The 24,758-nt window shown below is 34.3% G+C and overlaps 7 protein-coding genes across 7 annotated transcripts; 5 read left to right on the top strand and 2 right to left on the bottom strand.

Moving 5' to 3' along the window:
- Window positions 1-153: 153 nt before the first annotated feature.
- Tsp_03004 (tether containing UBX domain for GLUT4) lies at window positions 154-2,656 on the top strand. Its single transcript, XM_003379292.1, has 9 exons — window positions 154-228; window positions 290-345; window positions 400-511; window positions 1,571-1,664; window positions 1,697-1,802; window positions 2,012-2,163; window positions 2,232-2,294; window positions 2,355-2,544; window positions 2,602-2,656. Exons 1-9 carry the CDS (start codon window positions 154-156, stop codon window positions 2,654-2,656), a joined length of 903 nt encoding a protein of 300 aa, XP_003379340.1.
- A 251-nt stretch (window positions 2,657-2,907) lies between these two features.
- Window positions 2,908-4,098, bottom strand: Tsp_03005 (hypothetical protein). Its single transcript, XM_003379293.1, has 3 exons — window positions 4,077-4,098; window positions 3,393-3,750; window positions 2,908-3,328 (listed from the first exon to the last, which is right to left on the bottom strand). Exons 1-3 carry the CDS (start codon window positions 4,096-4,098, stop codon window positions 2,908-2,910), a joined length of 801 nt encoding a protein of 266 aa, XP_003379341.1.
- Window positions 4,099-6,753: 2,655 nt separating this feature from the next.
- Tsp_03006 (conserved hypothetical protein) lies at window positions 6,754-8,349 on the top strand. The gene is made up of 3 exons (XM_003379294.1): window positions 6,754-6,761; window positions 7,130-7,231; window positions 8,127-8,349. Exons 1-3 carry the CDS (start codon window positions 6,754-6,756, stop codon window positions 8,347-8,349), a joined length of 333 nt encoding a protein of 110 aa, XP_003379342.1.
- A 1,714-nt stretch (window positions 8,350-10,063) lies between these two features.
- On the top strand, window positions 10,064-13,061 carry Tsp_03007 (kinesin light chain). Its single transcript, XM_003379295.1, has 8 exons — window positions 10,064-10,305; window positions 10,373-10,597; window positions 10,703-11,031; window positions 11,101-11,290; window positions 11,358-11,531; window positions 12,276-12,493; window positions 12,567-12,675; window positions 12,921-13,061. The coding sequence occupies exons 1-8, from the start codon at window positions 10,087-10,089 to the stop codon at window positions 13,059-13,061; spliced, it is 1,605 nt and encodes a 534-aa protein (XP_003379343.1). The 5' UTR covers window positions 10,064-10,086.
- A 798-nt stretch (window positions 13,062-13,859) lies between these two features.
- Window positions 13,860-14,418, top strand: Tsp_03008 (conserved hypothetical protein). The gene is made up of 2 exons (XM_003379296.1): window positions 13,860-14,017; window positions 14,247-14,418. The coding sequence occupies exons 1-2, from the start codon at window positions 13,860-13,862 to the stop codon at window positions 14,416-14,418; spliced, it is 330 nt and encodes a 109-aa protein (XP_003379344.1).
- A 1,710-nt stretch (window positions 14,419-16,128) lies between these two features.
- Tsp_03009 (syntaxin-5) lies at window positions 16,129-17,860 on the bottom strand. The gene is made up of 8 exons (XM_003379297.1): window positions 17,798-17,860; window positions 17,534-17,577; window positions 17,219-17,274; window positions 17,039-17,151; window positions 16,761-16,905; window positions 16,561-16,667; window positions 16,344-16,465; window positions 16,129-16,288 (listed from the first exon to the last, which is right to left on the bottom strand). The coding sequence occupies exons 1-8, from the start codon at window positions 17,858-17,860 to the stop codon at window positions 16,129-16,131; spliced, it is 810 nt and encodes a 269-aa protein (XP_003379345.1).
- Window positions 17,861-18,765: 905 nt separating this feature from the next.
- Window positions 18,766-24,547, top strand: Tsp_03010 (E3 ubiquitin-protein ligase synoviolin-A). Its single transcript, XM_003379298.1, has 16 exons — window positions 18,766-18,900; window positions 19,237-19,389; window positions 19,782-19,830; window positions 19,883-19,986; window positions 20,233-20,359; window positions 20,412-20,511; window positions 20,580-20,686; window positions 21,125-21,247; window positions 21,422-21,602; window positions 21,675-21,886; window positions 22,109-22,358; window positions 22,925-23,057; window positions 23,106-23,238; window positions 23,537-24,080; window positions 24,143-24,260; window positions 24,338-24,547. Exons 1-16 carry the CDS (start codon window positions 18,766-18,768, stop codon window positions 24,545-24,547), a joined length of 2,679 nt encoding a protein of 892 aa, XP_003379346.1.
- Window positions 24,548-24,758: the final 211 nt, after the last annotated feature.

The following is a 24,758-nucleotide window of genomic DNA, read 5'->3' on the forward strand; positions in this document are numbered from 1 at the left end:
AATTGTTTACTTAGAAATAATAATAAATATATACTTAAACAATATAGTTAAAAAAACAATATAGTACTTAAATATCATTTGCAAACAGTATCCTATTGCTTGCATAACTCAGTTTGTGGTAAACAGGTTTTGGCTTGTCTGTTGGTTGATGCTATGTTGGTTACGATTGTGTATCCGACGAATCATAGATTACAATTTAAGATTAATCCGAATTTGACGCTTTACCAAGTAAGAAAAAACATTTGCCAGCAGAATGATGAATTTATACTTAAAGAATGATAAATTATAGATTCTTGATGAAGCATGCTTGCGAAAAGGCCTCGAAACTGCCGATCATGCATTAAAGTAATTAATATTAGTGAGAATAAATTCTGATGTCTGATTTATGATTTTATTCAGATTTCACTCGAGAATATTGGATTTGGCGTTAACTTTTCGTTACAGCAGAGTTCCAGTCAACGGCACATTGGAAATTGTTCGACGAGAAGATGAGGACATTGCTGATCATCAGGTTGAAATGAGTTTTTTATCAGTTCTGTTTGTCGGATATTGTTTGCAATATTTGTTTGCATTTCTGTAGAATGTTGTGAAAAATTTGGTAAAAATTGCTGTTCAATTTACAGATGGTACACGTGTACCCAAACATGTGGAGCCAGATTCAACGTTGTTGCAAATTTTGAAGCTTGTCGAAAATGATCGGTAATGAATTTCATTTTCTTTTTAATAATGTCTGGCATAATTTTTGAATGTAGAAATCAAAATCTTGTGAAACCAGATGGAGAAGAAATGCATCCCGTAGTGGTGTATTTGAACACAGAAGCAAGTGAAACTTTTGACTGATTTATTTTGCAGTTGTCTTGAAAACTGAAATCAATTTTTAAGTACGCCACTGAACGGGTTTTGGAGATGAATANTCGTTAAAATCAACTGGGTAATTCATTGACCAAGCNTTTGTTTANGGTAANTTTTTTTTTAATTATTTTAGTGATGCAAATTTTACTGCAATTTTTTACCTTCCATATCAATATTTACTTCGTTTTTTTTCACAAAAAAAAATAATCTAGTAAGCAGATTTTTGTAATGAACCAACGATGANTCAANGAANGACATTNTNTATTATTATTATTATTATTATTATTATTATTATTAATTATTATTATTGATTATTATTATTATTATTGTTATTATTATTATTATTATTATTATTATTTATTATTGTTGTTGTTGTGGTTGTTGTTNTNNNNATCATAAGGTAAAATNTACATTACATTGCAGGTACTTCAGCAGAAGACTCGATGATACAAAGTTGAAGCAAGTAGATGAATTTATTAGTGCAAAACGAACACGCATAGAAAAGCTCGAGAATAAAATTTGTGAAAATAATTCTAAGCCACTTAAAATTGCAAACAACTGTGCGGATGGGTTGCCTTTCAAAAGCGAACGTAGTTTACGATTAGAAAAGTTGGAAAGAATGATTGCCCAAGTCAATGAATCACTGCCTCCTTCTGAAGTACAACAAAATTAAGATTGTTGTTTTATTTTCATAAATTCCACTGTTATCCATATGCAGATAAGCGATTTCAGAAGTGAAAGTAATTTTGCAATGCCAAAAGTACCATGCGAACGGAAGCTTATAATTTACAAACAAGAAGATCATCTTCCAGGTATGCAAATTTTATGAATGCGATGATTTCAGAATTGATCGAACTTTTCTTTCAAGTTCTGGAACAACCTGATGATGATTTTTTTGAAGTTACAAAATCTGATGTCATACTGATGCAGAAGAGATTGACGGAAAATTGGTATGCATTTTCATATTTTGGTCATAAACTGGTAAAGTATGAAAGCAATTCAATAGCTGAACTATATAAGACAGCGTTTTTACAAATGGGTGATTTTTTGTTACTGTAAAAACAATTAGAAAATCAAGTACATATGTATAATTTTATTATTTTTTGTAACTTGAAAATCGGCGTTTTTTATTGGATTAAAATTTAAAGATGATTTTCAGTGACCTGTTGACAAAAACGTGTTTGTCGACGGTAAATACTTTGAAACTACAAGAAACAGAACGCAGACGGAAGTCTTGCCTTTATTCAGTTGTACGGATTCATCTTCCAGGAAGATGGGCAATGCAAGCAACATTTTATTCCGTTGAAAGTGGTAAATCTTGAAAGTAGTAGTGAAATGAAATAATTTCAATATTTTTCTTATTTGTTATCATTTTCTAGTCGAAGATTTGTATCAGTTTGTATCTAGCTTATTGAAGAATCCGAATACTGCATTTGAGCTTTGTAATTATGAAACCCATTACTGATTGATTATTTTATTTGTTTTTTTTTGTTTATTTACAGATCAGGCTCCAAAATATTTGATTGAACGCACCGATTCGACACTTTTTGATGCTGGCTTGTCTCCGATGGCTTTGCTTATATTAAAAGTCAAAGATGCATCGATTACCAAAGCGGAACAGCTATTCAACGAAGAATGGCTGAAAACTAAACAAGGCGATAAATCTGTTGCGGTTGCGCATGTACACCAGAGGTTTTTGTGTTTTCATGTCTTTAATGTTTTCCAAAAATGACATATTCTTCATTATAGCTCTATTTTAAACGCTGAGCATTTAGCACAGTCGAAGACTGATGGACAGCACTGATTTTATTTCGTTACATGAAACGCACAGTTTTCGTTTTTGCTTTAAGATATCATTTTTAACCATTGTACAATATTCATTTTAACGACAATAATTTGAAGTAAAGCAACTTGGTTGAAATATCAGAAAAAGATGATGATGATAATAATAATAATAATAATAATAATAATAATAATAATAATAATAATAATAATAATAATCATAGGAAGTAGATAAAAATAAATAAATAACTGAAACTCAAACTAGATGTAATATTATGGACGGTATGGCGGAGGTGGTGGAAATGTTGAACGGTTAGTGGTATACTTCGGTTCGGAAAGTTTGTTTAAGGCACGTTGAACACAGTATCGAACTCCTTCGACAACCGAATGGCCTGTGGTATACGTAACAGATTTTCTAGAGCGGCTTTCGTTTTCGATATCTGGCAAAAGCTTGAGAATGTCTTGCTGGCCTTCCATAACCATTTCAAAGCATTTTCCAAGCGTAGCCAACGGCTTGGCCAATTTGTACATCACAGTTTTAAATATGTGCGCTTTCAGCAGCTGGTTCTCTCTTTCGATGGAACGCAACGTGCGAAGAAGATCCAATCGGTCCGATCTGACCGCAGCAATGGATCGATCCAGCTTTTCCAATTCTTCACAGTTTCCATTTTTCATGGCTTCTTTTCTTTCTCGACTAAATGCAAATCAAAGTCAGCTGAAACGAAAACATAATCTTTTCAGGTATTGCATACTCTAACTTAGCTTCTTTCCTAGAAATGTGACGCAGAAGTCTTTCAGATGGGCGAGTTTCTTTAGGTAGTTGAGAAATTTTTGTCATATCTTGCATGGAATTGGTTATTTTCGGAAGCAAAGAACGTTGCGCTTCGATGAAAATGCTGATCAGCTCGTCCATATCGCGACTGGCATTTTGAATAGGAACACATTCCTGCTCCATTGCCCATTCGATAACTTGATTGGAAAAGATGCGATAATTATCGGCAGCCTTCTCCAAACTTTTCGACACTTTTTCCCACTCTTTACGAATATGGTGCAAACGTTCATTGCCATCCTCCTGCTCGGGTCGGCCACCGAAACATCCGAAAAAACGTACCATCGCTATAACTAAATACAGTTAATACGTTTTAAGTATCATGAGCGGTTAACCCGATGCAAATAATATCTATTTGAAAATGAAAAATCCATCAAAACGAAACAGTTGACAAACGAAAGTGAACTGATAAGTCGAATTAACGCACGCGCCTCTGTAAACTGTGCAAATTTTTTCGATCTAATATTTCAGTGGCTGTTTTACAGTTTGCATTATACAAGTTTACAACTAAACTGGAAAACATTTTCAAAATGTTACACATTACACAAAAATGACACTACCGTAATGAGTTCAAACGTACAGCTGGTCGTTTACTACAGTAAAAGAAAATCACGATTCAACACTGATGACCTCATTTTTTTGCTTTTTTGCAAGAATATCATGTGAATAACTTTTTTTCTTTAGAAATTGCGAAAATATTATCAACTCATACAGATATATATATATATATATTTATTTATTTATAAATATGAATTAAATGTTGTAATACATTTATTACTGTTTATACTTATTCGAAACATTTTTATTTTTGCAAAATTTAGTTTACAGTACAGAAATATTAATTCATTAATTTATAAGTTGGAAATTTTTATATACACTTTTTTGAATGCAAATTTTAATTTTTTTTCCAATTATTTTTTGATTATTTAAGTGCTCATTGTTCTTAAACTGGCAAAAGTTTAAATTTATGAGGAGCGTTTGCTAATTTTGAGTAAAAAAAGTTTGTGCATTTAGCAATAAATTTGTGAATCATAATAGTGATTTTTAAGATTAAATTTTACTATATTTATTTTTTTTGAGAGAATAAATAATTTTGTACTGGCACACATACCTGCATACTTCACATTCTGTAGTTCAACACGATTCCATTCCTAATGTGTTATTCGAGGAATAATTTGTTCGACGGTTTTCATCGGCTCGTGAATAATTTGACAGCCGGCTCCATTTAACAGTAAGTGTTGGTGTTAATTTTAATGTTTTTTTTAATTTTACTTTGGTTTTCAATGCTAAATGAATTGTGCTGTGTTGCTTTTGTTTTCGCTTGAATGGTTTAGCAGTTTTTGTCTGTATTTCAATTCATAGACGTCGAAGTAACGTTGGTTGTAATAGAATAATTTTGCCATTTTGAACAGCTGTTTGCCAGTCTTTTCAGTATAGTTTTAGCTGTCGCTTTGTGAAGTATTGATTGTTCATGAAACTCTTGACTTTGTGTTATGTTGTGATAGGTCCTTGTTGAACGATGTAGGCAAGGCTACGGACCGGTTGCTAATATCGACCGTAGTTGCATGGTTGCATTGATTGAGCAACGGTGCGTTTATGAACGCTATCTGTGTGTGTTTGGGGGAAATATTTGCGACGACGTTTGCAACAGAATTGATATTAGGCAATGCTGATTGGCATTTTGCGGCATATTAGATTTCTGTTTTTCGTAATATTATATTGGCCATTTGTCGTCGTCGTTGGCGCGCTTAGTTTTTATTTGTCAGTTGTTGACCGGTAAGCAGTAGCAGTTGGCTATAAGGTGAACTTGAGATTTTAGTTAGTTTTCGACGCTGAAAATTGCGCGTCTTATTTATTTGCATGAACACGCAGGTGAATGTTTGCGTTGAACAATAGCTTTGAACAGTGTAATGTGAACTCGTTCTTGTTGTATATGCAGATACAGGCCGCATAACGTACAGTAGTAGCATATTTTCAAACGACCGCTTCCAGTATGGCCTTTGTTCATCGTGTTTTGATTGTTGACAATAGCATTTTCACTGCCTGACCTTGGCAAGTTTTCGTTCATAATCAGCCTGCTGCAACGCTTTGCTGTCTGTATTGCTTGCTGATATTACTTTTGCAAGAGTTGTTTGCTTGGCTACCGGTTGTTTAGTTCAGGATGCACTTTATTTTTCACTTTATTCATTTATTTATCATTTGTTTCTTTTATAATTTTGTTGAGATTATTAAAATGTTGAACTTGTTGTTTGGTCATTAATTAAGCAAAATACATTTCCTTCTTCAGCAACGGAATTTTTTCAGTAATTCTATTGTCAGAATTGTTATTTCGCAATTTTGTGGCGCAAGTACTTTTGATAGTAATTTGCACCAGTTTAGATAATGGACTGTCAGTCAACTGCTTTCTTTATAATGTTGAACAACTCATGCGTTCTACTTTAAAAAATATTGTTTTTATTGATTTTTTATGCTTATTCAACACCTTGTGCATGTTTAGTATTGTCATTGTGAACAAGTAATCCAAGAATTAAATGCACTGAATTTGGTTGAAATTTACTGTAATTTTTGTAAATGTAAATCTTTTCCAAATTATTTTTCTGATTTTTCGAGAAATGGGTTTCCTTGAAAATTTCTTCGATGAACTGATTGCAATTTTGTTGTCAATATTTACATCATAATTTATAATACGCTGATAGCGTTCAAATTGAGATAATTATGACAAATAAATGACATTTTCTAATTCACTGTACTCTTTCAGTCTCACGGATTCGTGTTTTAATTTTTGGATTCAATTTAGTGAAATCAATTTTTTTCATAGACAAAATTATGGCTCGTTTGTAGGTTGCGATCATAAAAAATAATAAATCCGGAGACAGTTGTTAAATTTCATTCAGAACAGTGATCTATTTCGCCGTGATTAAATTGCATGTTAATTTTCAACTCACGAAACATATCTTTCAGATATCAGTTTCGATTTCTTTTTGTTGTCATTATAGTTCGTGTTTTCTTATTTCAAGTGTTTATTATCAGGAAGAAATGAAAATAGTGTTGCACTGCTCTTCGCTTGCTATTATTATTGACAAACAAATGCCATCATTCATTGGTGAAAAATTGAAAATTATTTTGATTTTTAATTTAACGACGTGTTTTCTCTTTTAAGCTTTTATGAGAAAGCAGTTTTCCGATAATGTGTTTTTTTTAATTTAGGACCTGCAGTTGTTTCTACGAATATTGCATGAAAAACGTTACTTGTTTCATTGAATTCTGGATTCTGTAGCGCCAATCAATTGATGAGCAGGTACGTTTATTTACTTTTTAGTTGAAAACTTTTTTTTATCATTTGAACAGTTATTACTACTATTAGCTGCATGTTTGTGTTTTATTTATATGTTTTATCAGTGCAGTTATTTTATTATGTATTTAAACTATGTAATTTTTCAAATCATTTACAAACGTTGAACTGAAGATTAATTTTTGTTTCTGCTATTTGCTAATTGTTTATTCAGTTGGTTTATTGATTAATCATTTATGCAACAATTTTTCATTATGGTATATTTATTTTCTAATTGTTCAATTGAAATTTCCATTTTATAAATTGAAATTTGTCATCAACATCAGCTGTAATTGTTTTCTTCGCCCATTGTTAGTAGGATTTGTAAATTGCAGCTCTTATAATTATGTTCATTTTTGGCGAATGATTCATTGTTTTCCAACAGGCAACAGTAATTTGGGACGTTCTGTGTTCGATGATGAACTTAGGCTTGGCCTGTTCTGGCTATCTTTTATGTGCCCATTGCATTTGTCCTTTTCCTTATCAGCTGTTTTGAAGAATCGTCATCTTTTTATTTTCTTACTGGTTTTATTATTCTTACTCTTAACTAGATTTTCGAACACGGCAATTAATCCATGGCGCGTTTCGAAAATTCAATTTCATCCCAAAATGCTGAGAAATTGATTCCCATTTAGCGGTGGTATTTTTGCTTCTTTTTTCCAATTGGCATTACATTTTACTTTTTGCTTTTATTTCTCAACTTGATTAATTTGAATATTGTTCTTTTATTGTATCGTATGTTGCAGTTGAGATTGTTCAGTCGTGTCATTTACATTTGGTGCCTGTGGTATAGCTAGCAGCAACTTCTTCAAGTGCTTTTCTTCAAATTCCCTAGTTGTTGTTGTTTAAGCTTGCAGATGTTGTTTTTCAAAAGTTTAAAGTTTTTTAAACTATGTTGCACACAAATGTTGTTGTTCTTATTTTTGCTCTGCTTGAATTCTACATATTTTATTTTTTGTGGCTATTCAAACTTGTTTCATTTAAATAAACGATGAGAACAGGCGACAACAGTTGAGATGTTTGTGTAATTATTGGGCTTCATTTTATTTAAAATAAACTCCGGTTTATGGTGAAGTAGTTTTATTGACAGCTAGATGATTGGTCAATTCTAGCCAATTCGATGCAGCAGGGTTCAGAAAATTGCATCTACTACAAGACTTGTTTCTTTTTATATATTCAGTTTTTATTTATTATATGATTTGCACTCGGTAAATTGAGTGAATTGTTCCAGAAAAATAATGGAAGCAAGAATAAGGTTTTATTTGTTTGTTTGTTTCTTTTTATGAAATAATGGTCATCGTTTGATAATATTGAAAAATGGTGATAAGTTAGGTGGCTTTGTGAGTTGTATTGGAGTGGGCTAAATTGTGTTGATTCGATGATGATTTTGAATTTGGTTAGTTTGCGAAACGTTTGGGGAAATTATGATCGCAGGTCCGCTTCCAAGTATCTTTCTCCAATTGATCGTCAGTCGAGCTTTTCGATCGGTCTTGGCCAGCCGGCTGAATGTGTGCGCGTCTCATGCCAGGCTGTTGCTTTCTCCATTGGGCGATGAATCATCATACTCCGTCGGCTTCAAAGCCCCCCTCCTCTCCACACACGCGCGCGCTTCTTCGCTGTATGTGTGTGTGTGTGTCTGTGTGTGCCAATTGAACGGCGGCGGCCATTATTGACGTGCGGACGTTTCCTTTATACTTCCCTCCCTCCCTCTGTGCTTGTTTTCCTTGGTTAGATTTAGCTAGATTTTGACTAGTGCAAGCATTTTGTTTGTTTGTTTTCTTATTTTTTGTAATCAATTTCCGTTGCTTCAATGCTACTGAATTAGTGAAATTTGTCCACCAAATTGGGCAGCTTCGAGTTGCTCGATTTTCAAGCTTCTCGTTGAAACATTAATTCTGTTTTTTCTTCTGTGCTGTGCGTTGTGTAATTTTTTTCTTGTCCCAATTGGCAGTCGGCTTTTGGAATCACGCTTCCTTGGCTCTCAGCTGCCAGTATCTCTATCCCCTTCTACTTTCCTTTTGTTGAGAACGTTGAACAACGACAAGTTACACTGCAGACGTCGCAGACGTAGAAGGGCCGTCGCCAGTTGTGCCCAATAATCTTCCTATAGCTTCTTTTCCCTCATCTTTATCTTCTTCTATTCATTCTTCCGCTACTTCCACTCAGCGCAGCAGTATGCTCACATTAAAAGCATACCGCCTGTAAGTGTTCTATTTTATTTCATATATATATTATTTAACTTTAAATTATTGTTGATGTGCATTTTATGATGAGTATTGCTAGTTTTAAAGACTGGTTTCATTGCTTATGTATTTCAATTTCTGACGCCAAATGCTTATACGTATGTATTATATATACATAATAAAGCTGCACGTATCCAGTTTTACGTTGAAATCCTCAACGCAGGTGACGCCTCTATCTCACCTTCTCTTTCTTTTTCTTCCTCATTCTCTTCTGCTTTTCTCTTTTTCTTCTTCTTCATCTTCAGTTTCTATGCTTTGTTTGACACATGCACATTGTCTGATCGGTGTTCTTTCTCTTTTGCATTTAAAAAGTTTGTTCAATATTTTTCCTCGAACACGTTTTCTTTCCAATATGTGCAGTGTGCTGCTTGCTCATTCAGCTTACTTGAAGCATTAAGTTGCACAACAGCTTCTTTCTAGCTCAGTTAAGACCAGATAGAGAGAGACTCTGACGAAAAATCGAGCGTAAAAGTCATTTTTCCATGCACACCATACGTAGATCGATTTTCATTTTCTTGAAAATTGTTAACCATTTTAAACAAAATGTAAGTGAATCAGACACATGCCAGTTATAATTCAAATAAGAAAATTCGCAATATTGTGTGTGTATTTGTTTGTTTGTTTGTTTGTTTGTTTGTGTTGTGCATTCTGCTATTCCTGCTTAAAAAAGAAAATAAACCAAGCAGACAAGAAACAAATGCTGCTGAAAGTTGAGAAATAGGGAAATAAATTTGAGTAAAAATAATAAATCCACAGCTTCTTGTCATTTATTTATTCATTTATTTATTTTTAACTTAAATCAAACTGGTCTATTTTTGATGATTTATTTCAACTGCAGATTGGCGGGCTCATATTGATCGTTGTCAATCAGAAGAGAGGGGGGCCTGCTTTGCATTGATATATATATATATATATATATATATATTGCTTAGTTGCGTAAACGTGTGCTTTGTTTCCTTTTTTTCTGTCTTCTTTTGTTGATTTCAATTTATTATTCTTCTTCTTTTGTTTTTGATTTATACAGCAAGAAGATTGAAGACATTGGCAGGATGACAGCCTTGTCGCAGGAGGAGATTCTGCAAAGTACAAAAACAGTGGTGCAAGGTTTGGAGGCGCTGAAGAACGAGCACACGGCCATACGGAATGGTTTGATGCACTCGTTGTCGGCTCTGAAAGAGCGCAACGAAGAGGCTCGTCTCGTCGAAGAGAAGGCGAACATATTGGGCAAATCATTCGACTCACTTCAGCTCGGAATCGAAGAAGCCCAGGTGAGTGGACTTTGAATGCAAATGCTGCAGAGCCGTGCTTTGGATGATTTGAATTTACGTCTGATAGGTGATGGTTGCCTTGGCTAGTCATTTGCAGTACGTCGAGGCGGAAAAGCAGAAATTGAAGGCGCAGGTTCGCCGTCTTTGCCAAGAGAACGCTTGGTTGAGGGACGAGTTGGCTACTACTCAGCAAAAGCTGCAACAGAGCGAACAGGCGGTTGCCCAGCTGGAAGAAGAGAAGAAGCATCTAGAATTTATTAACAGTATTCGCAAGTTTGACCTTAACCAGACGGTAATTTGATTTTTTAAATATTACATTTATTTGATGAGTAAATCTGCTGTAGTAGTATGTACGCCGCACGTATATGTATTGTATTGTAATTCGATTGTGATTCAGGATGCTGAAGACCGGACAGACGACATGTCCAAGTCCACACAGTCATTACGAGATTTGGTATTTGGTCCAGATGAAGAAGATGTCGAATCAGCTGGAGAATATCCAACACCGACACCCGCGCATTCCATGGCTGCGTCAGCGACGGCCGGATACGAGATACCAGCCCGTTTACGCACACTGCACAACTTGGTCATACAGTACGCTTCACAAGGTCGCTACGAGGTGGCGGTACCTTTGTGCAAGCAAGCTTTGGAAGATTTGGAAAAGAACAGCGGTCACGATCATCCAGACGTAGCCACAATGTTGAACATTTTGGCGCTTGTATACAGGTAGGGGAATTTGCATGAATGAAAGAGCAAATTTTCTGAAAAGGAAAGAAATTTTGAACTTTTTTTCAGAGATCAGAATAAATATAAAGAAGCTGCCAGTTTGTTGAATGATGCGTTGCAGATTCGTGAAAAAACTTTGGGAGAAAATCATCCCGCCGTTGCTGCTACTTTGAACAATTTAGCCGTGTTGTACGGTAAGCGGGGCAAATACAAAGAAGCAGAGCCGTTGTGCAAACGCGCTTTGGAAATCCGCGAGAAGGTTGTGCTTATTTATATTTTTGTACTGTCAAAATTGTACGATTTTCCGTTCATTCAATCATTTTCAGGTATTGGGTGTGGATCATCCGGATGTGGCGAAGCAGTTGAATAATTTGGCATTGTTGTGTCAAAATCAAGGAAAACACGACGAAGTGGAAAAATATTACACCAGGGCAGTGAACATTTACGAGAGCAAGCTTGGCTTGGACGATCCGAACGTTGCCAAGACGAAAAATAACTTGGTATTGCTGAAATTTGTTTATTTGCCATTATTACGTTGCATTGCACAATTTTTGCCTTTCTGTTTACTGCCTCGGTAAGAATAATAATAATAATAGGTCTATTTACGCTTATCAAGTTTTCTTATCTTAGAATTTTCAACAACAATTTGCATACTTAATTTTGCAAGTATACTACCATTTCAGTTTAGTCAGTTTTTTCTTCTCATTTTTTTCCTTCCTAATGATTCATTTTGACAAGTGATGAATTGCTAAATTGCATGTCTCTGCCAAGCACTTGACTGACATGTTTAATGAAATTATTTTCATTTTACTTTTACAACCGATTTTCTAGTATGCAAACTTCATCTCAGCTAAAGATGCCATGTGCCATGGAAATAACTGTTGTTGATCTGCTGTTTTGCATGATAAGAATATTTCATAAAATTGTTAATTGTTTCTTTCATTTAAAAAGGTAATTTATTATTTATATTTAAGCACGTTTTGTTTGACATCATTCTTCTGAAACATATTTGAAATTGTGTGACATTCAAGAAAAGGTGTTGTTCATTTATCAGGGCGTTTTGGTTTTTGAGCTTTTGATTATTTGCTGCTCTTTCAGTCGTCGTTATTATTAATTTGCATTGTTTTTTATAGAATGCATGCATCAGAAAAAATTGTTTAAACTGCAATTCAGAATGAAATTATTTCGTTGTGCTTTGTTTTTCTTATCATTAATTGTTCTGTTTTTGTTCTTTTGTTATCCAGGCATCTGCTTACTTGAAACAAGGAAAGTACAAAGAAGCGGAAACGTTGTACAAGCAGATTTTGACTCGGGCTCACGAGCGTGAATTTGGCGCCATCACTGGTGAGAACAAGCCAATATGGCAGGTTGCCGAAGAAAGAGAAGAAAACAAATACAGTAGTCCGGACAGTGCATCTTATGCAGAGTATGGAGGTTGGCATAAGGCTGCCAAAGTGGATAGGTATTGATGTTAAAAGTTGTTTTATTTTACATTTATTTTTAATTGATTCATTTTTATTCTTCTGCATCTCCAGTCCTACAGTGACGACAACTTTGAAAAACTTGGGTGCACTGTATCGGAGGCAAGGTAAATACGAGGCGGCCGAAACTCTAGAAGATGCTGCACTGAGAGCTAAAAAGCAGGTAATATATAAGATTTGTTTATTGGTGTCATTTCAGAATTTTGTTCTCTTCCCGGCACTGCTGCACCTGGCCAAATAGTTTTGCGCGCTTTTCTTTATTGCGCTTCTTGTGCATATATATATATATATATATATATTTATTTATTTATTTATTTATTGTTGTTTTCTTAGCTGTTAATGTTGATATTTTTTTCAATATTGGGTGGACACTGCCCTCATTGATGGTCTTGTTACACTCTTTTGTAGACAGTTGACGTTGTTCGTCAAAGTAAGGTGGCTCAGTTGCTCGGCACGGACATGGCCGTCTCTGCTGACCTGTCCGATAAGTTGTCCAAGCGTAGTGGTGCAGAGTCTGTCGCTCCTCAACAGGTAAAAAAAGAAAACTAAGCATACAAAACAAACAGGCAGTGTGTTGACGTTGTGAGATCAAGCATGTCATTCTGATTGGTTTTCATGCATATAATATATGTTGGCTGCTTTTGCGAGTGCGAGTCGTTTTGTTTCTTGTATTTGTAATGGATGTGTTATGCTGATGCCACTATGCTTGTTGTGTATTCATTGTTTGATGTTTTAAAGTAAGTTGGCGACCGAGCGAGATTTGGGCAGCATTCACTATTGTACGTCACATGAGAAATAGTTCTTCAGATTAGGTTGGCGAATGGGATAAATTCTTTGTTTTTGTGATTTTTTGTTTCAGTCTTGTCTGAGAAAGAGAAACTTTAATTTTTTAGCATCGTAATTGGGCAATTAATACTGATAGAGGAGTGTGAATTGGTAAAAGTAGAAAAAACTGTTTGGCCAGGTGATGTGCAGAATGTGTTCCGTTTGTTCAGCTTAGGAGTTGGGAAAATGCTTAGGATGAAAAAAAATTAAACACTACTTGCTACTACTTCTGCTAGTATGTTACTACTACGACTACTGCCACTTAGTGTAATAGATGTAAAATTAACGAATATGTAAAGGTAGTGCATTGTTGGTTTGCAGCCCATCATTACCGGTGACAGTTCGTCGCCGACTGCAGTCGCATCCAGCATGGACAGCCAAACGTCGGACAGGATGTCGAATCTGCTTTCCACGTCCAGTTTAACTGGCTCGGGGTCAACAGGTCAGGGCGGCTCTCAAAGTGGATTTGGTTCCAAGCTTTTTCGCGTTCTTGGCTTGCAGGCACCGCCCAGTTAACCAGATATGCAGCAGTTGCCGGTGTTCCAACAAAGCAAAACGAAGCAAAAAGCGCAAACTCAATTGGGCTGTAATGTTGTTTCCGTTTGCTTTTTTGCCGTTCTTTTAACACACCTTTCTGCTGATGTTTTTTCGGAGAAACGCTCGCTTGCAGCGAGTGATACGTTGCAAATTTTCCGTCCACTATTTTTATTGGACAGTTTCGGCTAATTTCATTTTTGTAAAAAAATATTTTTTCATTTAACTATTTGTCGTTGTTAAAAGCGGTCAGTTTTCAATTCGGGTAGAAATTTTATTCCTTATAACTGATGTGCATTAGTAAGAATATGAGGAAAATGAATGGAGTGGTTGGTTGGTTCATCGTTGTTGTGTAGCTTCTGTTTTTTGACTCAGTGCATTGTTACTACAAATTGCTGCTGCTGCTGCTGCTGCTGCTAATACCACCACCACTACAAGCTGCCACTGCTACTACTATTACTACTGCCACTACTGGGTAACGGTATTGGTATTCGACAACAATGACAACAGTGATTTCACTTTACATTGGAGAGGTTCGTATAACTGATATAGACGAAGCAACAACATGACCATCGTTTAGTTGAATATTTATTTCTGACGTTGTTATAGCTGTATTCTATATTTTTTTCTTATTTCTTTTCAAATTTGCCTAGAAAAAGACAGAACATCGAGAAGCAGTATTTTCTATTTCATAAATGCAGTTCCTCTTGTTCTGATTCAGATGAAATAAACTATCGGATGCGCCAATCTTTGTGCATGTATTCTACAAGTGTTGTGTTGTGCTTGTTTGTTTGTTTGTTTGTATGTTATTTGCACGAGAAATGTAAGTGTGAAACCAAAAGCATTTTAATCGGAATGAATGCTTTGAAAATGTGTAGTTTTATTTCTTTACTTGGATGGGCAACTTGCGCGTCCAAGGCCTGTGTGTGCTGTGTTTATATGGAGTAATTTCAAAAGATACTTTTTTTCTGTTCTGTTGCAGAGCTCCAAGAAAGAAGTAAACGTTAATGGCTCTGGTAAATGAAAATCATTACGTTCGCAGAATGAAGTAAGTTGTGAAATTTTCACGGATCGATTGTTATTTGCTCTGCAGATCGCGTAATTATAATTAAATGCTTGAATGATAGGCAACTAAATTGAACTGGTTGATTCGACTAAGCTGCAGGCGATGTACATATTTAAAATTTTTGATAATATAAGAATAGATAGTAGTGATAAAAATTTTGTAATGAACATTGCAAATTGTTTAGGTACTGTGCTGGTTGGTTGAAGTCGGATGGGTACGACTACAAACCTGCTATTATTGGTTGTCTCTGTCACTTTGCAAAAAATTATTGTGGGCTGTTCAATTACATTTAACGTATTATGTAAAACTGTGGCGAACAATTTAAATTTTTGTCTAATTGTCCTACAGTGCTTTAAGAACTTCATTACTTCGGTAGTAGTGAATTGTTTGGGCAAAAGGAAAAGTATTTATTTTACTGTATTCCTCTATAAAAAAATTTTTTTCAGTTAATTTTTTGGTTAAATATTCACTTTTGCATTCGCTTGTAACATTGCTGTGCCTTTAACGTTATTCTGCACTACATTTGCTTACTTAAATAATTTGTTGTATTCTAAAACAAAGCTTTAATTGAACATCATCTTTTGCCCGAATTTTCATTACAAACCGATGACTGCTAATTAAGCTACGTTCTTAGATTGCTTTTCTGCATCCGTGTTGTTGTTGTTGTTGCATTGTTTTATCTGATCTGTGATGATGATAACGATAATGGATGTTGAAGTGAAATCTATCTCACGTTGTACAGCAGTTGTCTCATGTTTTATTCGTATAATGGATTTAAACTATACCATATTCTACCACTGATGTACAGTTATTCAAAGTATCTATTCACAGATGCAAGTCTCATTATTATCATTGTCTTTTGTTTTTTTTCGACAACTTCACCAGTACAGCTTAGCTTAATGATTTTATATACGATTGCTTACTTGTTTGATAATGCGTTATTACAAAACATGTCTTTGATTTTTCGAATGCTAATATATAGTATAATAATTTATTTTACCAGAGTAAAAAGAAATCATTGATCAACAACACAAAAATTCAAGCTTTGTTTACTGTTAAAAATCACACAACCGGCATAAGAGAGAGACAAACTGATGGCATGATGTGCGTGCGATCCAGCAGTTGCTTCATCGGATGAAACATACACAGAGGAAGAGGAAAATCATGATTGGTACGGTGATTGGAGGATAATCATAGCATAACAACAACGAAGAAAATGAAAAAGACAAGTAACACAATGAACACCTTTATCGCTAACCAGCGATTTCTCGAAATGCTTCGGAGAAATTTCAGCAGCTCAATGTGCGCCGCTTCGACTTGTACAACCGCGTCCTCAACATTACTATCAATCCTAAAATTAACATTTAATATTGTAGGACGTCAGAAATGTTGTAATTTTTTTTTACCGTTGCACCATTTCACCTTGCTCTTGGACCATGTGGGCCAGCGAAGAGAAAATCTGACCAAGTTCTACAATCGTCTCTTCTATGTTTACCATCGTCTCGGCTCGATTACGTAAATAACTATCCTATATATTGTTAATACATATGTGTATTTGCACGTAACTGATTACGTTTGGTTTTACAGGTAGAGCCAAATAGAACGTAAAGTGATGGAACCAACCTGTTGGTTGATGAGCTGAAGCTGCTGCTGAGTCTGTCTCCGTTCAACTTCGTCCATTTCGAGCACGTATTCACTTTCTACGTTACCATTGAGCAGCATAGAACCACCTCAACAAAGAAAGATGGCAATTGAGAAACAAACAATCACTCGATAAATTTTTATAAAAGTTGTGCTGCAAACGTCAACAGCAACCTCCTTACGACTGCTGGATGCCGAAGCAGGTAGAGTATTAGGAATCGTTTCGGCTGCACTGAATCGTTCCCGTCTCATTTTCTGCTGTTTCATATTTTGTGTTCGAAGCTGAAGCACCGATTTAAAATCAGAACTAATTGTAGCCAACTTTGACTGAAAAGTGACAACAATTGATTTTGAATGCTGAGACTGATTTTGTTCACTGGAACATAGATTTCTCTGCATCATCTATAATAACACATAAGGCCTGTTTTTATTGCTTGTGCAAATGAAGCTTTCATTTCACCTGCTGGAGCATGCCAATCTGTCTGTTCAAATTTGCAATATCTTGTTTAATGATTTGAGTCAGCTCGTCAACTTCGCCCGGACGATCATCGAACAGGGATTTTTTCTTGGCTACTGAAAGGATACCGTATTTAGAAAACAGAAAGACTCATTTTCTTTTTCGAGTTGCACTCTATCTCACATATAGTCAGCTTTTCCAATTTCAGAAAAGTTTCCGACAGGTCATGGCCAATTTGTCTGAAAGCAAAATTACAGTTACAATTTATATTATTGAAGTTACGTCATTTTGTAATGATATTTTTACAACCACACAAATTCAATCTGCACTGCCAAAACATTACCCATTTAATGTTTAATTGTTTAATGTAAATTTCTATAATATATTGTTTTTCAACATTTATTTCTAAAAATCTCAATTCATTTATAATCTAGTAAATGAATTATAAATATATGGAAAGTAATATTTTAAATAAAAAGGAACTTGAATTATATATACTGTAGCACTTGAAATGATACAGTATGAATAGGTGGAAAATATGTCTGAAATAACGAAAATCAGTGATCAATTAATTCAATGAGATATTTTTTTGCAAAATAAAGAAATTCAAAAGAATTATTACTTTGAAAGAAGTGAAAACTGCTGTAACTCCGTTCGCACAACGCGCTGCCTCGACTGAACTGGCTGTGAACTGGCCATCTCAAACACGAGCAGTAATTTATAAGAACATCAAAAGAAAAAGAATATTTTATTTAGGCATACCATCTTCAACTGAAAAGATTGAGCAATAGCTCTGAACTCTGCAGATCGGTCTCGTCCAGGCATTTCTACGTAAACGTTTTGAGGATTGTATTCGTTAGAAGTACTAGTGCTAGGAGCCGCGGATTTTTGGATTGTGGAAGATGGACTTGCGAGAGTCTGAAATAAAATATAAATTAATATATAACTGCAAAGCATGTATGAAAAAACAATAACAATATAAATGACTGACATCACGCATTACTATATACGTTATGCATGACAGAAATGTATAAAAAAACAACCAGATAAAAATGTAAACAGTGCAAGTGATTGTAAATACTGTTTGTAAAACCAACAAATTGTTACGTTCAGACTTCAAAAGCAAAGCATCATCTACTGTATCCTTGGCACTAACAACTGTATGCTTGAAATCTAGTTTAAAAAGCAAGTCATTCTAAGTAACTTTTTGAAATAATATATGTGCATACCACACAAAAATATAAAATGGAATGCGTAGAAAACAAGAGAAAAATAACTGGACATTTATTTTTTTAACAACATCAATATATACAAGTTCAATTCATATAACAAATGCTAGCTGAATTTCAAAATGCATATATAACATGAAACAGCATGCAGTATTGTAGATAGATGAAGGTCAAAAACCTGAATTAATGACGTGTGCTGGTGCTGATTAGTTGTATCACGACAGGAAGTTAATATTTCACCGTCCGCACTGCAGGATTTACGTCTTCGGCGGCGGGCAAAATTGCTGTTGCTCATAATGTGGCCCCATAAAACGCAGCTACTACCGAACAACCAATACGACTGATTTAACAAAATGAAGTTGATCTGTATTACTGTCTTACAGTATACCTTTACCTAAGCATCACTTTTCAAATTGCTGACGTCAAGTTAGCCGCTGTTTCATAATCTGTGAATTCGTTTCGTTAACGTCTAGGAAGTGGTTTTTTATTCTAGCAAATACCATGCAAGTAAGATACGGACACCTGCTTGTGTTCAGCTTTCTACTCACAGCAGCAGTTGTTTTCCATGCTTTTCATCAGAGAAAACAGTTCTATCCATCTATGGTGTATTTGTCGAAATCAAATGCTAGTGTTACAGTTCGTGATTTTGTTTAATAATAATTTAAATCTTAAAATAATATCTTTAAATTAAGGCATTGTATATTCAAGCTTTTGTTTTGGTCAGCTTGGTTGGAAAGTTGTTTCAGATGATATTTTTCGGCTCCCTTCATCGATTTGAACAAGAGGTACTTATTTTATAAGTGAACTTAATCGTTTGGTGTATTAATTGCTTTTATGTTACTTTTCACATTTTCTGATATATTGCTTCAATGATAATTTAGCTTTTTTACCTGGACAGTAGGTTACAGCTGTCTTGTTTTAAAGATTCTAGAAATGCAATTGGTCATTTGTAAAATTGCTTTGTTTTTATAGCACATTGCGGACAGGGCTATGTTTGCTGTAACAGAAACCTGCCTGGCTTTTACTATTTTTCGCGATGATTTTAGCCCTCGATTTGTTGCTCAGTTTACTCAGTTGTTTTTCTTCAAATGTTTTCACTGGATGGCAGAAGAACGAATAGATTACGTGAGTGGTCTAAGATAATTTATCTTTTACTTACTAAACATTGTTCTTAAATCAGTTCAAATTATATAATATTGATGTGCCAAATTAATAATGTGAAAGATATTTTTCTGCAGACGATTTAAAGATATATCTTTAATTGTATTATTGTATTATAGTACTGTAATTACTTTTGTGATGTTTAAGGTTTACATAAGTTTTGTTGTTTAAGCTTTTTTAATGTTGTTTAATATTTAGTTGTAATTAGCATCGTAATATTTAATTTGATAAAATTTAATTTCTACTGTTAGATAAGGCAGATTGTTTTATTTATAAATTTGTTCCGAAAAGTGTAATTTTTCTTTCTGCTGAAGTTTTGCACATGTGAACTGATAAACATATTAGTACATTTTTAGATGGAAAGAAGTCCAGTTGTTACTACACTGTTCTGCGCCAGAATTATGGGTATAATTTAATATTTCTTAATAACTTTAATGCCTATTCATTTACTTTTTAGGTTTGATTGCAATTTTGAGCGCAGTAGATTCTTACCATATATCTCATGCATATTTTACTACTCTGCAAAAAGGAGCTACACCTCAGATTGTATTTGGTTTTGAGGTAATATATTTTGAGGTTCTTCTATTTTTAACGAAGTTTTTTTTCCAGCATTGAATTTTATACGTAAATTAAGTTATTATTTTTTAATGTGCAAGAATGTCATTACGTTCAGCATGCTAAAACAAAAGATTACTCAGCGCATTCACATTCTCTATATTATATTTTAATTTTTATTTATCATGCATATTGTTTAGATTTATTTTTAGAATTCAAGATATTTTGTGAGTTGATTTATTACTTATTTAGTATGCCATTTTGCTGACTGTTGTTTTCCACATTGCAGTCAAGTACGTGCTGCATCGTGTAGATCTGAGACAGCCGCACCCTTGGGAAAATAAAGCGGTTTATCTTTTATATTTTGAACTTGTTATTGGTACGTTTTTATGGATTTTTAACATTGTTTCAGAAGATTTTTTGTTTTTAAGTATTTTTACGAGTTCTGTTGTATGCCATTTTTATTTGTGTAACGATGCAGTTGCACACGTTTCCACTGTTTTCCATTCGACCAATGTATTTAGCTTTGAAGTAAGAATTATTTTTCTGTTTGTAATATTTTCATTAATAGTGATATGTTGTTTATGCATATATTTTAGAACTTTGAAAAAGGCAATTATGGACGCAGTTTTATCTCAGCGTGCTATTCGAAATATGAATTCCTTGTATCCGGACGTGACAGCAGAAGATTTGAGTCGCGGCGATTGTGTTTGCATTATTTGCCGAGAAGATATAACTGAACGCGCAAAAAAACTGCCTTGCAATCACATCTTTCACATATCTTGCTTGCGTTCTTGGTTTCAAGTACATTATGATTTTCTCTTCCATTCAAAATATCAAACATTCAAAAATTCAAAATATTTTAAATTTCATTTGATGATGTTATTTATGTTTTACAACATTTAAATGACATGATGTTTTAGCGTCAGCAGACATGTCCAATTTGTCGTCTGAATGTGTTGCAGCTGCGTCAAACTGAACGTCAGCAGCAACAACAGCAGCAAACAGCTAACATTGCTGGTACATCAACGACCGCAGCTGGTACTTCAGCGACTGCAGCAAATCAAATTCCAGCACCAAATTTTACAAACAGTACTCTTTTTCAATATTTATATTAAGCAATTTTCGTAATTTGCATTTTTAGTGAATATGCCAACTTGGTTTGCTGGTTTACCTGCGGGAATAATACAACCGCCGGCACCAGGCGTTGGAGATGGAACGCCGAGTTCGATCAATCCTACAGTATTCGCTGGTTTCACCGGCAATGGTAATTCGTCGGCAACTCTACCGATGCCAATAATGCCACCATTTTTTCCATTTAGTACGCTTATTTATTTATCATCTATATTTCTTTATGTATATTTTTAATGAATGAAGAAGAAAACTTAATGTAAAGTCGGGATGACGAAGATGATTAAATGTTTTGATTGTCACATTTTAGCACAAGCGTTTCCTACACCGCCAGATTTTACTGGTCTCACTGATGAAGAGGTACGTCAAATGGAAGGTAATGAACGAAAATCGGTTGAAGCACGCATTCGATGTTTACGCAATATACAAACATTGCTTGATGGTGCCGTTGTACTCATGCAGCAGTACACAAGTCTAATGAGCGCAATGGAGTAAGAATTTTGTTAAAATAATACTTTTTAAAATGTTGCATTCTTCCTTCGTTTTCAAAGTTTGAAATACAGTGAAAAGCGTTCTGTCAATACTGAGGAAACTGAGCATAAAAAAGAAACAACTTCAAAGACTGAAGAGGTGAATGCGAAAACGGTTAATATCGATGAAATGGCGGAAAAACCAAGCACCTCTGCTGCTGCTGTTGCTGGTAGTTCTTCTGGTGATGCACAACATGAATTAAGGCAGCGTCGGCTGCAGCATTATGAAAAATCTGCTAAAGCCGGTGAAACTGTTCAGTGAATGGTTTAAATAAATACGTAACAAATGCATCATTATTATTGCTGATTATTATTATCATTGCTTAGTGAAAATTTTCTGATGTTGTTGTTTTTCTTTGGACGTTCACGATATGCTTGGCTGTGACTTTTTGAACACACAAGCTTACCGTTTGAGCGATTTGATTCCAATGCTTCATCTGTCTTTAAATAAACAATATTTTTTTTAGCAAAACCTCAATTTAATCAACGCAATGCTGTTGAATTGTTAAGATTTTCATTTACAGTACATTTATGCATGAATTTATACAATAATTTCTGCAAATATAATCAGTCATCCCTGTGCACTGGTTTGAACTTTTTCACCATTTCTGCAATCTTCTCTTTGATAAACAAATCCCCTCGTTCATTCGGAGGAACTAAAGCGGGATTCATTTGTAGTTTCCACCAAACGTACACGGAAGCTAAAGCAGCAAATATGTAAAACGGATTTTTAATGTTTATCAATTTACTTATATAATAAACTTTTTTCATTCATGATTAGCCAGATGAGAAATAACTTATATTTTAATCGGCGAAAATTATATGATGCTTTTAGTCACACTGTTTACCTGAAAATGCGCCAACCAGTAGAATGTTCAGAACTTTCTGATTTTTGAAAACATCCATTTTAATTTCGTATATGCAAAAATTGTTATTTTTACTATCATAATAAAATAAATGCAAGTTCATAAATGTTTTAGAAGAAATAAAATATAGATTTTATAATTCAGTACCAGAGAAATTATGAACTTTCATCTGAAATACAAAATTGAACTACATTTTCAATTTCAATGATTACGAAACAATGCATTTATTTTCATAATTTTGACGAAACTATATAATTCAAAAAGTATTAGATTTTGTTCCAAAATAATTATTAATACAAAAATCATTTTGAAATTTAGTATTTTATTAAAATTTTATATTTTAATGATATTAATAATTACATGTTTACAAAACAAATTACAGTAAGAAAATAAAACTTTATTATCAAGTTATGTCAGCCGTTGTCACGACAATCATTGTTTTTGTAGTTTAGATTTGGATTTGTGGTTTATTTTAATTACTGAAATGCAGCTTCTAGTTGAACATTTGATGGTTGACACCGTTGGTTTTGTAAAGGCAGACGATTTGAGAGTAAAACTTTGTTACATTTTATGTTCTGTATCTTAATAGCAAATTTAGAAATATGGTAAAAATATTTATACAATTCAAGATGTTTTGAATGAAATCCGCGATTCTAATACGCGAAAAAAATTATCCACCTTACCGTATGATCTGAAAACTGTGATGCCTGATGAAAAAGCTATTCGATTTGGTAGGTATATAATCGCACTTGTCTTCGTTTTTCTTTTTTATTTGCAGCAGTCTTTTTAACACTTCCGTTTTTATTAAATCATTGCATTTTTATTTTGCAAAAAATACTTACATTATAACTTTGTGTTAATGTTAGTATGTTTTAGTCGAAAATGGTACAGAAATAGTGCTTTGTGATTTCTTTTGCTTTTTCGATAAATCCGTATTTAGCCATTTTAATAATGCATTCAAGTTACTTTTTCCTTTCATTTAGTTTTATTAGACTTGTGCACTGTTATTATCATGCATATATTTTTCAGTTATAGAGTTTTCCAAAAAAACTGGTGATTATCCAAGCTTATCAGTAACAGATGTGAAATTGATAGCAGCGGTTTATACTATGGAACTAGAGCACGTAGGCTCTGAGCACATTATTCAAGAACCGAAGGTGCAGAAGACTTCTGCCGTTGGTGGACTGAAATGCGAAGATGTCAAAGGTTTACCAGGTTTTTACATGCCATCAAAGAAAAAACAGTCCGATTGCAGTGATTTGGAAGAGGCAGTGAGAAAAATTGACATCCAGGATCACTCGACTTCAGAAGAGGAAAATTCTTTCTCGGAATCAGACAGTGAATACGACGACGATGAAATTCGTGATACCTCCAATTTAAGTGGTTGGATTACCCCAGAAAATTTCTCTTCAACCGTTGGCAGTGCTAATGACACTGTGCCAGTTGCATGTTTAACCGCTGACTTTGCCATTCAAAATGTATTATTGCACATGGGCTTGAAAGTGGTCTCTGTGGATGGTATGCTGATAAAACAGTTGAAAACTTATATTTTACGTTGCTTTTCTTGTTTTCAGTAAGTTTGAGTTGAAAAACGATTTTTTAATTATCATTAGCAATGAATAAATTTTAATCTAGCATGACAAGTAAAATGATGAAGAAATTTTGTCCCAACTGTGGGAATGCAACATTAAAACGCCTTGCGATCAGTGTCGATGAGAACGGTTGCACGGTGTTTCATTTTTCCCGAAGAAAAGTAATTTCTCTTCGTGGTTCTAAAGTATGCGTTGAAATAATGCTGCTAAAGAAAGAATAATTCATTGCTATTTTCAGTTTTCCATTCCAGCACCTAAGGGAGGAAAGCATGCGAATAACTTGATTTTATGTGAAGATCAGCCAGTTAGTCAAAACCGTCTCAGTCGAAAGGCTCGCCAAAACTTAGACGTTTTTGATCCTGATTATATAGCTGGTCAGTCGCCATTTTCCTTGAACGATATTACTAGCAGGTATAGTAAACAGATTTTAATAGTCATGTTCTTCTGAAGTGTATCTTTAGATCAGCTTTGTTAGGCATCCGTGCTATTCACAGGCGGCCTAGGCGCAATCCCAATACTTACAGTTTAGGGAGAAAGCGTGGTGGAAAGAAGCGTTAGCAGTAACACTTTGGTTCTGTCTATTGTTGATTTTAAATAAAAGTTATTCTCGAAATGAAGGATCTGCTGTTCACAGCTAAAATTAAAAATTCAGCGTTCTA

Source organism: Trichinella spiralis, assembly GCF_000181795.1.
Source record: "Trichinella spiralis strain ISS 195 chromosome Unknown Scfld2, whole genome shotgun sequence".
Taxonomy (NCBI): domain Eukaryota; kingdom Metazoa; phylum Nematoda; class Enoplea; order Trichinellida; family Trichinellidae; genus Trichinella; species Trichinella spiralis.

Bases quoted from the DNA above. Each gene is read 5' to 3' on its own strand.
- Tsp_03004 (XM_003379292.1), top strand. From the start codon at position 154: ATGTTGGTTACGATTGTGTATCCGACGAATCATAGATTACAATTTAAG. The intron at 229-289 runs GTAAGAAAAAAC...GATAAATTATAG, and splicing joins CGAATTTGACGCTTTACCAA to ATTCTTGATGAAGCATGCTT. The intron at 1,803-2,011 runs GTATGCATTTTC...GATGATTTTCAG, and splicing joins AAGAGATTGACGGAAAATTG to TGACCTGTTGACAAAAACGT.
- Tsp_03005 (XM_003379293.1), bottom strand. From the start codon at position 4,098: ATGAGGTCATCAGTGTTGAATC. The intron at 3,751-4,076 runs GTGATTTTCTTT...ATTTAGTTATAG, and splicing joins GAGGTCATCAGTGTTGAATC to CGATGGTACGTTTTTTCGGA. The intron at 3,329-3,392 runs GTTAGAGTATGC...ATTTGCATTTAG, and splicing joins ATTTCTAGGAAAGAAGCTAA to TCGAGAAAGAAAAGAAGCCA.
- Tsp_03006 (XM_003379294.1), top strand. The intron at 7,232-8,126 runs GTTCTGGCTATC...GTGATAAGTTAG, and splicing joins GATGAACTTAGGCTTGGCCT to GTGGCTTTGTGAGTTGTATT.
- Tsp_03007 (XM_003379295.1), top strand. From the start codon at position 10,087: ATGACAGCCTTGTCGCAGGAGGAGATTCTGCAAAGTACAAAAACAGTG. The intron at 10,306-10,372 runs GTGAGTGGACTT...TACGTCTGATAG, and splicing joins TCGGAATCGAAGAAGCCCAG to GTGATGGTTGCCTTGGCTAG. The intron at 11,032-11,100 runs GTAGGGGAATTT...ACTTTTTTTCAG, and splicing joins ATTTTGGCGCTTGTATACAG to AGATCAGAATAAATATAAAG.
- Tsp_03008 (XM_003379296.1), top strand. From the start codon at position 13,860: ATGCAGCAGTTGCCGGTGTTCCAACAAAGCAAAACGAAGCAAAAAGCG. The intron at 14,018-14,246 runs GTTGCAAATTTT...TTTTTGACTCAG, and splicing joins TCGCTTGCAGCGAGTGATAC to TGCATTGTTACTACAAATTG.
- Tsp_03009 (XM_003379297.1), bottom strand. From the start codon at position 17,860: ATGCCTGGACGAGACCGATCTGCAGAGTTCAGAGCTATTGCTCAATCT. The intron at 17,578-17,797 runs GTATGCCTAAAT...TCGTTATTTCAG, and splicing joins AATCTTTTCAGTTGAAGATG to ACATATTTTCCACCTATTCA. The intron at 16,906-17,038 runs GTGAAATGAAAG...GTCACTTTTCAG, and splicing joins AGATTGGCATGCTCCAGCAG to TCAAAGTTGGCTACAATTAG.
- Tsp_03010 (XM_003379298.1), top strand. From the start codon at position 18,766: ATGCAAGTAAGATACGGACACCTGCTTGTGTTCAGCTTTCTACTCACA. The intron at 20,360-20,411 runs GTACGTTTTTAT...TTTGTTTTTAAG, and splicing joins ATATTTTGAACTTGTTATTG to TATTTTTACGAGTTCTGTTG. The intron at 21,603-21,674 runs GTAAGAATTTTG...TTTGAAATACAG, and splicing joins AGTCTAATGAGCGCAATGGA to TGAAAAGCGTTCTGTCAATA.